This window comes from Nerophis lumbriciformis, linkage group LG18, assembly GCF_033978685.3.
Source record: "Nerophis lumbriciformis linkage group LG18, RoL_Nlum_v2.1, whole genome shotgun sequence".
Taxonomy (NCBI): domain Eukaryota; kingdom Metazoa; phylum Chordata; class Actinopteri; order Syngnathiformes; family Syngnathidae; genus Nerophis; species Nerophis lumbriciformis.
The window spans coordinates 8098645-8113022 of record NC_084565.2 but is presented as its reverse complement, the minus strand read 5'-3'; the positions used below and the strand labels follow the sequence as shown (position 1 = coordinate 8113022).

Genomic DNA, 14378 nt, shown 5'->3' with positions numbered 1-14378 from the left:
TTAGCATGCTGGCTTTTTAGTTCATTTTGCCGGTATACACCTCAGTGTCATATTGTTATTTCACCATTTTGCTAACTGTAAACATGCTGTTGTTAGCATAGTACTGTTAGCATGCTAGCTTTTTATCTCATTTTGCTGGCATACACCTCAGTGTCATATTGTTATTTCATTAATGCTAACAGTAAACATGTGTTTGTTAGCATGTTAGCATAGTACTGTTAGCATGCTAGCTTTTTTAAAGCTAATTTTGCAGGCATACACCTCAGTGTCATATTGTTATTTCACTAATGCTAACTGTAAACATGCTATTGTTAGCATGTTAACATTGTACTGTTAGCATGCTAGCTTTTTAGCTCATTTTGCCGGTATACACCTCAGTGTCATATTGTGTTATTTCACTAATGCTAGCTGTAAACATGCCATTGTTAGCATGTTAGCATAGTATTGTTAGCATGCTAGCCTTTTAGCTCATTTTTCAGGTATACACCTCAGTGTCATATTGTGTTATTTCACTAATGCTAGCTGTAAACATGCTATTGTTAGCATGTTAGCATAGTATTGTTAGCATGCTAGCTTTTTAGCTCATTTTTCAGGTATACACCTCAGTGTCATATTGTGTTATTTCACCAATGCTAACTGTAAACATGCTTTTGTTAGCATAGTACAGTCAGCATCTCTTTTAGCTCTTTTTTCAGTTATACACCTCAGTTTCATATTGTTATTTTACTAATGCTAACTGTAAACATGCTTTTGTTAGCATAGTACTGTTAGCATGCTGGCTTTTTAGTTCATTTTGCCGGTATACACCTCAGTGTCATATTGTTATTTCACCATTTTGCTAACTGTAAACATGCTATTGTTAGCATATTAGCATAGTACTGTTAGCATGCTAGCTTTTTAGCTCATTTTGCTGGCATACACCTCAGTGTCATATTGTTATTTCATTAATGCTAACAGTAAACATGCGTTTGTTAGCATGTTAGCATAGTACTGTTAGCATGCTAGCTTTTTTTAAAGCTAATTTTGCAGGCATACACCTCAGTGTCATATTGTTATTTCACTAATGCTAGCTGTAAACATGCTATTGTTAGCATGTTAGCATAGTATTGTTAGCATGCTAGCTTTTTAGCTCATTTTTCAGGTATACACCTCAGTGTCATATTGTGTTATTTCACCAATGCTAACTGTAAACATGCTATTGTTAGCATAGTACAGTCAGCCTCTCTTTTAACTCTTTTTTCAGTTTTACACCTCAGTGTCATATTGTTATTTCACTAATGCTAACTGTAAACATGCTTTTGTTAGCATAGTACTGTTAGCATGCTAGCTTTTTAGCTCATTTTGCTGGCATACACCTCAGTGTCATATTGTTATTTCATTAATGCTAACAGTAAACATGCGTTTGTTAGCATGTTTGCATAGTACTGTTAGCATGCTAGCTTTTTTTTAAGCTGATTTTGCAGGCATACACCTCAGTGTCATATTATTTCACTAATGCTAACTGTAAACATGCTATTGTTAGCATGTTAGCATTGTACTGTTAGCATGCTAGCTTTTTAGCTCATTTTGCCGGTATACACCTCAGTGTCATATTGTGTTATTTCACTAATGCTAGCTGTAAACATGCTATTGTTAGCATAGTACAGTCAGCATGCTACCTTTTTTAAGCTCACTTTTCGGGGATACACCTCAGTGTCATATTGTGTTATTTCATTAATGCTAACAGTAAACATGCTTTTGTTAGCATGTTAGCATAGTACTGTTAGCATGCTAGCTTTTTAGTTCATTTTGCTGGTATACACCTAAGTCTATTATATTTGTTATTTCACGATTTTGCTAACAGTAAACATGCTATTGTTAGCATAGTACTGTTAGCATGCTACCTTTTTTTTGAAGCTCATTTTGCTGGTACACACCTCAGTGTCATATTGTGTTATTTCATTAATGCTAACAGTAAACATGCTTTTGTTAGCATATTAGCTTAGCACTGTTAGCATGGTAGCTTTTTAGTCATATTGTTATTTCAGCATTTTGCTAACTGTAAACATGTTATTGTTAGCATAGTACAGTCAGCATGTTACCTATTTTATTTCATTTTGCTGGTATACACCTCAGTGTCTTATTGTTATTTCACTAATGCTAACTGTAAACATGAATTTGTTAGCATGTTAGCATTGCACTGTCAGCATGCTTGCTTTTTTTAAGCTCATTTTGCTGGTATACACCACAGTGTCATATTATTTCACCATTTTGCTAACTGTAAAAATGCTATTGTTAGCATAGTACTATTAGCATGCTACCTTTTTAAAGCTCATTTGGCTGGTATACACCTCAGTGTCATATTGTGCTATTTCACTAATGCTAACTGTAAACATGCTTTTGTTAGCATGTTAACATAGTACTGTTAGCATGCTAGCTTTTTTTAAGCTCATTTTGCTGGTATACACCTCAGTGTCATATTGTTATTTCACCATTTTGGTAACTGTATACATGCTATTTTTAGCATAGTACTGTTAGCATGCTAGCTTGTTTAGCTCATTTTGCTGGTATAAACCTCAGTGCCATTGGTGTCATTTTGTTATTTCATTCATGCTAATGGTTAGCATTTCAGTACAGCTTTGGCTCTTCGGCATTCACACAAAATTTCTACCGAAATTGCCTTTTCTACTAGAAATATAGCATATGTTAATGTTAGCATGCTAAAGTGGTAACTGTAACATGCGCCAAGTAACAAAATACATTACTGAAAGGTGTTTACCAGAGGGGTTTTTTAAATATCAGCCTGCTAACATTAGTTTGCATCAATATATGACTGAGGTGTATACCTACAAAATTAGCTTAAAAAAGCTAGCAGTCTAACAGTACGTTAACAGGTATTATTCGTCAAGTAACAAAATATGACACTGAGATGTATACGTGCTAAATTAGCTAAAAAATGTAGCATATGCTAATGTTAGCATGTTAAAATATTAACTGTAACATGCGTCAAGTATCAAAATGAGGTGTGTATCCGAAGTTATTTTTCCAAAATGCTAGCCTGCTAACATTAGCTTGCATCAAGTAACAAATTCGTTTAAAAAAAAAAAGCTAGCGTATTAACAAACATTAACATGCTAACAGGTATCATTAGTCATGTAACAAAATATTTGACACTGAGATGTGTACTTGCAAAATCAGCAAAAAAGCTAGCGTTAACATGCGTCAAGTACCAAAATGTATTACCCTGTGTGTACCTGAAAATATTTTTCCAAAATGCTAGCCTGCTAACATTAGCTTGCATCATGTACCATATTCACTAAAAGGAAAAGCTAGCATACTAACCAACATTACCATGTTAATATACTATTAGCAAAAAAGCTAGCATTAACATGCGTCAAGTACCAAAATATATTACTCTGAAAATATTTTTCCAAAATTCTAGCCTGCTAACATTAGCTTGCATCAAGTACCAAATTCACACAAAAAAAACTAGCATACTAAGCAACATTAGCATTCTAATATACTTGCAAAATTAGGAAAAAAGCTAGCATTAACATGTGTCAGGTACCAAAATGTATTACTCTGTGTGTACCTGAAAATATTTTTCCAAAATGCTAGCCTGCTAACATTAACTTACATCAAGTACCAAATTTGCTATGGAAATTAGCATGCTAAAAGGTATTACTCGTCAAGTAACAAAATATTGGACTTGCAAAATGAACAAAAAAGCTAGTATGCTAACCAACATTAGCATGCTAACAGGTATTATAAGTAAAGTAACAAAATATTTGACTAGCAAAATGAGCAAAAAAGCTAGCATGCTAACCAACTTTAGCATGCTAAAAGCTATTATTAGTCAAGTAACAAAATATTTGACTTGCAAAATGAGCAAAAAAGCTAGCATGCTAACCAACATTAGCATGCTAAAAGGTATTAGTAAAGTAACAGAATATTTTACTTGCAAAATTAGCAAAAAAGCTAGCATTAACATGCATCAAGTACCAAAATGTATTACTCTGAGGTGTGTACCTAAAAATATTTTTCCAAAATGCTAGCCTGCTAACATTAGCTTACACCAAGTACCAAATTTGCTATAAAAAAGCAAGCATACTAGCCAACATTAGCATGCTAATATACTTGCAAAATTAGCAAAAAAAAGCTAGCATTAACATGCGTCAAGTACCAAAATATATTACTTTGAGGTGTGTACCTGAAAAATATTTTTCCAAAAAGCTAGCATGCTTATATTAGCTTACATCAAGTACCAAATTCGCTAAAGAAAAAGCTAGCATACTAACCAACATTGGCATGCTAAAAGGTATTATTAGTCAAGTAACAAAATATTTGACTTGCAAAATGAGCAAAAAAGCTAGCATGCTAATATTAGCTTTCATCAAGTACCAAATTTGCTATAAAAAAGCTAGCATACTAACCAACATTAGCATGCTAAAGGGTATCATTAGTAAAGTAACAAAATATTTGACTTGCAAAATGAGCAAAAAAGCTAGCATGTAACATGAACTTACATCAAGTACCAAATTTACTATAAAAAAACTAGCATGCTAACCAAAATTAGCATGCTAACAGGTATTATTAGTCAAGTAACAAAATATTTGACTTGCAAAATGAGAAAAAAAACAAGCATGCTAACATTAACTTACATCAAGTACCAAATTTGCTATGAAAAGCTAGCATGCTAACCAACATTAGCATGCTAAAAGGTATTATTAGTAAAGTAACAAAATATTTCACTTGCAAAATGAGCAAAAAAGCTAGCATGCTAACCAACATTAGCGCGCTAACAGTTATCATTAGTAAAGTAACAAAATATTTGACTTGCAAAAGGTGCACAAAAGCTTTCATGCTAACCAACATTAGCATGCTAAAAGGTATCATTAGTCAAGTAACAAAATATGACTTGCAAAATAGCTAGCATGCTAATATTAGCTTGCATCAAGTACCAAATTTGCTATAAAAAAAACTAGCATACTAACCAACTTTAGCATGCTAAAAGGTATCTTTAGTAAAGTAACAAAATATTTGACTTGCAAAATGAGCAAAAAAGCTAGCATGCTAATATTAGAATGCTAACGATTGTGCCAACCCCTGAGTTAGTGCCACCCGAGCGTTGTGAAAATGGAGTTTGCACTATAGTGAAGAGGAGTTCTTGTCAGTCGTATTCCTCTGAGGTGAGAAGACAGATGGCGCTCATCAGCTTCTTGGATGAAGACGCTTTGGCAAGCTCGGCGGCAACATGCTAACCCACGTCTGCCAGTCTTCCCACAGTGCATCTCTGTGTCCATCGAAAATACGCAACATGTTTGTCGGGCAGTGCGGTGGTTCAGAGGTTAGCGCGTCCGATTCCCAGATGAAGAACCAAATAGCAAGGCCGCACTCTTTTCCACGGACTCCATTTGGTTTCCTTTGGTCTCACAGGACGGTCTTTTGTTCCACCTCAGGTGACGGGGCCAACGACGTCAGCATGATCCAGGTGGCCGACGTGGGCGTAGGCATTTCCGGGCAGGAGGGCATGCAGGTAAAATGTCTGCAGGAACACATAATGCTAACATTACATTTTAACATCTTAAGTGGGCAACATTAACTTAGCTATGTGAGCTACATGCTAACATTACATTTTAACATCTTAAGTGGGCAACATTAACTTAGCTATGTGAGCTACATGCTAACATTACATTTTAACATCTCAAGTGGCCAACATTAACTTAGCTATGTGAGCTACATGCTAACATTACATTTTAATATCTTAAGAAGCAACATCAACTTAGCTACGTGAGCTACATGCTAACATTACATTTTAATATCGTAAGTGGGCAACATCAACTTAGCTATGTGAGCTACATGCTAACATTACATTTTAACATCTCAAGTGGGCAACATCAACGTAGCTAAGTGAGCTACATGCTAACATTACATTTTAACATCTTAAGTGGGCAAAATTAACTTAGCTATGTGAGATACATGCTAACATTACATTTTAACATCTTAAGTGGGCAACATTAACTTAGCTATGTGAGCTACATGCTAACATTACATTTTAACATCTTAAGTGGGCAACATTAACTTAGCTATGTGAGCTACATGCTAACATTACATTTTAACATCATCTTAAGTTTGCAACATTAGCATAGCTATCTATGTGAGCTACATGCTAACATTACATTTCAATATCTTAAGTGGGCAACATTAACTTAGCTATGTGAGCTACATGCTAACATTACATTTTAACATCATGCTAGGTAAGCAACACAAGTATAGCTGACATTACATATAAAAAATATTCTACGTTAGTTATACGAGCATATTTATGTGAGATACATGCTAACATTACATTTAACATCTTAAGTGGGCAACATTAACTTAGCTATGTGAGCTACATGCTAATATTACATTTTAACATCATGCTAGGTAAGCAACACAAGTATAGCTGACATTACATATAAAAAATATTCTAAGTTAACAATACGAGCATATTTATGTGAGATACATGCTAACATTACATTTTAACATCTTAAGTGGGCAACATTAACATAGCTATCTATGTGAGCTACATGCTAACTTTACATTTTAACATCATGCTAGGTTAGCAACAAAAATATAGCTATGTGAGCTACATGCTAATATTACATATAAAAAATATTCTCTGTTAGTAATACGAGCATATTTATGTGAGCTACATGCTAACGTTATATTTTAACATCATCTTAAGTTTGCAACATTAACATAGCTATTTATGTGAGCTACATGCTAACTTTACATTTTAACATGCTAGGTTAGCAACAAAAATATAGCTATGTGAGCTACATGCTAACATTACGTTTTAACATCATCTTAAGTTTGCAACATTAGCATAGCTATCTATGTAAGCTACATGCTAACATTACATTTCAACATCATGCTAGGTTAGCAACAAAAATATATCTATGTGGGATACATGCTAGCATTACATTTCAACATCATGCTAGGTTAGCAACAAAAATATATCTATGTGGGATACATGCTAGCATTACATTTTAACATCTTAAGTGGGCAACATTAAGTTAGCTATGTGAGCTACATGCTAACATTACATTTTAACATGATCTTAAGTTTGCAACATTAACATAGCTATCTATGTGAGCTACATGCTAACATTACATTTCAATATCTTAAGTGGGCAACATTAACTTAGCTATGTGAGCTACATGCTAACAATACATTTAAACATCATGCTAGGTAAGCAACACAAGCATAGCTGACATTACATATAAAAAATATTCTAAGTTAACAATACGAGCATATTTATGTGAGATACATGCTAACATTACATTTTAACATCTTAAGTGGGCAACATTAACATAGCCATCTATGTGAGCTACATGCTAACTTTACATTTTAACATCATGCTAGGTTAGCAACAAAAATATAGCTATGTGAGCTACATGCTAACATTACGTTTTAACATCATCTTAAGTTTGCAACATTAGCATAGCTATCTATGTAAGCTACATGCTAACTACATTTTAACATCATGCTAGGTTAGCAACAAAAATATAGCTATGTGAGCTACACGCTAGCATTACATATAAAACATATTATACGTTAGTAATACGAGCATATATATGTGAGCTACATGCTAACATTACATTTTAACATCTTAAGTGGGCAACATTAACTTAGCTATGTGAGCTACATGCTAACATTACATTTTGACATCTTAAGTTTGCAACATTAACATAGCTATCTATGTGAGCTACATGCTAACAATACATTTCAATATCTTAAGTGGGCAACATTAACTTAGCTATGTGAGCTACTTGGTAACATTACATTTTAGCATCATGCTAGGTAAGCAACACAAGCATAGCTGACATTACATATAAAAAATATTCTACGTTAGTTATACGAGCATATTTATGTGAGATACATGCTAACATTACATTTAACATCTTAAGTGGGCAACATTAACTTAGCTATGTGAGCTACATGCTAATATTACATTTTAACATCATGCTAGGTAAGCAACACAAGCATAGCTGACATTACATATAAAAAATATTCTAAGTTAACAATACGAGCATATTTATGTGAGATACATGCTAACATTACATTTAAACATCTTAAGTGGGCAACATTAACATAGCTATCTATGTGAGCTACATGCTAACTTTACATTTTAACATCATGCTAGGTTAGCAACAAAAATATAGCTATGTGAGCTACATGCTAATATTACATATAAAAAATATTCTCTGTTAGTAATACGAGCATATTTATGTGAGCTACATGCTAACGTTATATTTTAACATCATCTTAAGTTTGCAACATTAACATAGCTATTTATGTGAGCTACATGCTAACTTTACATTTTAACATCATGCTAGGTTAGCAACAAAAATATAGCTATGTGAGCTACATGCTAACATTACGTTTTAACATCATCTTAAGTTTGCAACATTAGCATAGCTATCTATGTAAGCTACATGCTAACATTACATTTCAACATCATGCTAGGTTAGCAACAAAAATATATCTATGTGGGATACATGCTAGCATTACATTTCAACATCATGCTAGGTTAGCAACAAAAATATATCTATGTGGGATACATGCTAGCATTACATTTTAACATCTTAAATGGGCAACATTAAGTTAGCTATGTGAGCTACATGCTAACATTACATTTTAACATCATCTTAAGTTTGCAACATTAGCATAGCTATCTATGTGAGCTACATGCTAACATTACATTTCAATATCTTAAGTGGGCAACATTAACTTAGCTATGTGAGCTACATGCTAACATTACATTTTAACATCATGCTAGGTAAGCAACACAAGTATAGCTGACATTACATATAAAAAATATTCTAAGTTAACAATACGAGCATATTTATGTGAGATACATGCTAACATTACATTTTAACATCTTAAGTGGGCAACATTAACATAGCTATCTATGTGAGCTACATGCTAACTTTACATTTTAACATCATGCTAGGTTAGCAACAAAAATATAGCTATGTGAGCTACATGCTAATATTACATATAAAAAATATTCTCTGTTAGTAATACGAGCATATTTATGTGAGCTACATGCTAACGTTATATTTTAACATCATCTTAAGTTTGCAACATTAACATAGCTATTTATGTGAGCTACATGCTAACTTTACATTTTAACATCATGCTAGGTTAGCAACAAAAATATAGCTATGTGAGCTACATGCTAACATTACGTTTTAACATCATCTTAAGTTTGCAACATTAGCATAGCTATCTATGTAAGCTACATGCTAACATTACATTTCAACATCATGCTAGGTTAGCAACAAAAATATATCTATGTGGGATACATGCTAGCATTACATTTCAACATCATGCTAGGTTAGCAACAAAAATATATCTATGTGGGATACATGCTAGCATTACATTTTAACATCTTAAGTGGGCAACATTAAGTTAGCTATGTGAGCTACATGCTAACATTACATTTTAACATGATCTTAAGTTTGCAACATTAACATAGCTATCTATGTGAGCTACATGCTAACATTACATTTCAATATCTTAAGTGGGCAACATTAACTTAGCTATGTGAGCTACATGCTAACAATACATTTAAACATCATGCTAGGTAAGCAACACAAGCATAGCTGACATTACATATAAAAAATATTCTAAGTTAACAATACGAGCATATTTATGTGAGATACATGCTAACATTACATTTTAACATCTTAAGTGGGCAACATTAACATAGCCATCTATGTGAGCTACATGCTAACTTTACATTTTAACATCATGCTAGGTTAGCAACAAAAATATAGCTATGTGAGCTACATGCTAACATTACGTTTTAACATCATCTTAAGTTTGCAACATTAGCATAGCTATCTTTGTAAGCTACATGCTAACTACATTTTAACATCATGCTAGGTTAGCAACAAAAATATAGCTATGTGAGCTACACGCTAGCATTACATATAAAACATATTATACGTTAGTAATACGAGCATATATATGTGAGCTACATGCTAACATTACATTTTAACATCTTAAGTGGGCAACATTAACTTAGCTATGTGAGCTACATGCTAACATTACATTTTGACATCATCTTAAGTTTGCAACATTAACATAGCTATCTATGTGAGCTACATGCTAACAATACATTTCAATATCTTAAGTGGGCAACATTAACTTAGCTATGTGAGCTACTTGGTAACATTACATTTTAGCATCATGCTAGGTAAGCAACACAAGCATAGCTGACATTACATATAAAAAATATTCTACGTTAGCAATATGAGCATATTTATGTGAGCTACATGCTAACATTACATTTTAACATCATCTTAAGTTTGCAACATTAACATAGCTATCTATGTGAGCTACATGCTAACTTTACATTTTAACATCATGCTAGGTTAGCAACAAAAATATAGCTATGTGAGCTACATGCTAACATTACGTTTTATTATCATCTTAAGTTTGTAACATTAGCATAGCTATCTATGTAAGCTACATGCTAACACTACATTTTAACATCATGCTACGTTAGCAACGACAATATAGCTATGTGAGCTACACGCTAGCATTACATATAAAAAATATTCTACGTTAGTAATACGAGCATATTTAAGTGAGCTACATGCTAACATTACATTTTAACATCTTAAGTGGGCAAAATTAACTTAGCTATGTGAGCCAAATGCTAACATTACATTTTGACATCATCATAAGTTTGCAACATTAACAGAGCTATGTATGTGAGCTACATGCTAACATTACATTTCAATATCTTAAGTGAGCAACATTAACTTAGCTATGTGAGCTACATGCTAACATTACATTTTAACATCATGCTAGGTAAGCAACACAAGCATAGCTATGTTAACTACATGCTAACATTACATTTTAACATGTCAGGTTTGCAACACAAGCATAGCTATGTGAGATACATGCTAACATGACATTTTAACATCATGCGAGGTTAGCAACACTAGCATAGCTATGTGAGCTACATGCTAACATTCCATTTCAATATCTTAAGTGGGCAACATTAACTTAGCTATGTGAGCTACATGCTAACATTACATTTAAACATCATGCTAGGTAAGAAACACAAGCATAGCTATGTGAGATACATGCTAACATTACATTTTAACATCTTAAGTGGGCAACATTAACTTAGCTACGTGAGCTACATGCTAATATTACATTTTAACATCTTAAGTGGGCAACTTTAACTTAGCTATGTGAGGTACATGCTAACATTACATTTTAACATCTTTAAGTGGGCAACATTGACTTAGCTATGTGAGCTACATGCTAACATTACGTTTTAACAACATCTTAAGTTTGCAACATTAACATAGCTATCTATGTGAGCTACATGCTAACATTACATTTTAACATCATGCTAGGTAAGCAACACAAGCATAGCTGACATTACATATAAAAAATATTCTACGTTAGCAATACGAGTATATTTATGTGAGATACATGCTAACATTACATTGTAACATCTTAAGTGGGCAACATTAACATAGCTATGTGAGCTACATGCTAACATTACATATAAAAAATATTCTCCGTTAGTAATACGAGCATATTTATGTGAGCTACATGCTAACATTACATTTTAGCATCATCTTAAGTGGGCAACATTAACATAGCTATGTGAGCTACATGCTAATATTACATTTTAACATCATGCTAGGTTAGCAACAAAAATATAGCTATGTGAGCTACATGCTAACATTACGTTTTAACATCAACTTAAGTTTGCAACATTAGCATAGCTATCTATGTAAGCTACATGCTAACATTACATTTTAACATCATGCTAGGTTAGCAACAAAAATATAGCTATGTGAGCTACATGCTAGCATTACATATAAAAAATATTCTCCGTTAGTAATACGAGCATATTTATGTGAGCTACATGCTAACATTACATTTTAACATCTTAAGTGGGCAACATTAACTTAGCTATGTGAGCTACATGCTAACATTACGTTTTGACATCATCTTAAGTTTGCAACATTAACATAGCTATGTATGTGAGCTACATGCTAACATTACATTTCAATATCTTAAGTGAGTAACATTAACTTAGCTATGTGAGCTACATGCTAACATTACATTTTAACATCATGCTAGGTAAGCAACACAAGCATAGCTATGTTAACTACATGCTACCATTACATGTTAACATGTCAGGTTTGCAACACTAGCATAGCTATGTGAGATACATGCTAACATGACATTTTAACATCATGCGAGGTTAGCAACACTAGCATAGCTATGTGAGCTACATGCTAACATTACATTTAAAAAATATTCTACGTTAGTAATACGAGCATTTTTATGTGAGCTACATGCTAACATTACATTTTAACATCTTTAAGTGGGCAACATTAACTTAGCTATGTGAGCTACATGCTAACATTACATTTTAACATCATCTTAAGTTTGCAACATTAACATAGCTATCTATGTGAGCTACATGCTAACTTTACATTTTAACATCATGCTAGGTTAGCAACAAAAATATAGCTATGTGAGCTACATGCTAACATTACGTTTCAACGTCATCTTAAGTTTGCAACATTCGCATAGCTATCTATGTAAGCTACATGCTAACATTACATTTCAACATCATGCTAGGTTAGCAACAAAATATAGCTATGTGAGCTACATGCTAACATTACGTTTTAACACCATCTTAAGTTTGCAACATTAGCATAGCTATCTATGTAAGCTATATGCTAACATTACATTTTAACATCATGCTAGGTTAGCAACAAAAATATAGCTATGTGAGCTACACGCTAGCATTACATATAAAAAATATTCTACGTTAGTAATACGAGCATAATTATGTGAGCTACATGCTAACATTAAATTTTAACATCTTAAGTGGGCAAAATTAACTTAGCTATGTGAGCCAAATGCTAACATTACGTTTTAACATCATCTTAAGTTTGCAACATTAACATAGCTATCTATGTGAGCTACATGCTAACTTTACATTTTAACATCATGCTAGGTTAGCAACAAGAATATAGCTATGTGAGTTTCATGCTAACATTACGTTTTGACATCATCTTAAGTTTGCAACATTAAAATAGCTATGTATGTGAGCTACATGCTAACATTACATTTTAACATCATGCGAGGTAAGCAACACAAGCATAGCTATGTTAACTACATGCTAACATTACAATTTAACATGTCAGGTTTGCAACACTAGCATAGCTATGTGAGATACATGCTAACATGACATTTTAACATCATGCGAGGTTAGCAACACTAGCATAGCTATGTGAGCTACATGCTAACATTACATTTCAATATCTTAAGTGGGCAACATTAACTTAGCTATGTGAGCTACATGCTAACACTACATTTTAATATCTTAAGTGGGCAACATTAACTTAGCTATGTGAGCTACATGCTTGCATTACATTTAAACATCATGCTAGGTAAGCAACACAAGCATAGCTAAGTGAGCTACACGCTAACATTACATATAAAAAATAGTCTACGTTAGTAATACGAGCATATTTATATGAGCTACATGCTAACATTACATTTTAACATCTTAAGTGGGCAAAATTAACTTAGCTATGTGAGTTACATGCTAACATTACGTTTTAACATCATCTTAAGTTTGCAACATTAACATAGCTATCTACATGAGCTACATGCTAACATTACATTTCAATATCTTAAGTGGGCAACATTAACTTAGCTATGTGAGCTACATGCTAACATTACATTTAAACATCATGCTAGGTAAGCAACACAAGCAAAGCTAAGTGAGCTACACGCTAACATTACGTATAAAAAATATTCTACGTTAGTAATACGAGCATATTTATGTGAGCTACATGCTAACATTACATTTTAACATCTTAAGTGGGCAAAATTAACTTAGCTATGTGAGCTACATGCTAACATTACGTTTTAACATCATCTTCAGTTTGCAACCTTAACATAGCTATCTATGTGAGCTACATGCTAACATTACATTTTAACATCTTAAGTGGGCAAAATTAACTTAGCTATGTGAGCCAAATGCTAACATTACATTTTGACATCATCTTAAGTTTGCAACATTAACAGAGCTATGTATGTGAGCTACATGCTAACACTACATTTTAATATCTTAAGTGGGCAACATTAACTTAGCTATGTGAGCTACATGCTAACATTACATTTAAACATCAGGCTAGGTAAGCAACACAAGCATAGCTAAGTGAGCTACACGCTAACATTACATATAAAAAATATTCTACGTTAGTAATATGAGCATATTTATATGAGCTACATGCTAACATTACATTTTAACATCTTAAGTGGGCAAAATTAACTTAGCTATGTGAGTTACA

The 14378-nt window shown here is 33.1% G+C and overlaps 1 protein-coding gene across 1 annotated transcript in view; it reads left to right on the top strand.

Moving 5' to 3' along the window:
* Positions 1-14378, top strand: part of atp10a (ATPase phospholipid transporting 10A) — a 192738-nt gene that overhangs the window by 131920 nt on the left and 46440 nt on the right. Inside the window, exon 15 of the mRNA XM_061977588.2 lies at positions 5439-5515. Within this exon, the coding sequence (XP_061833572.2) occupies positions 5439-5515 (77 nt within the window). The remainder of the gene's footprint in view (positions 1-5438; positions 5516-14378) is intronic.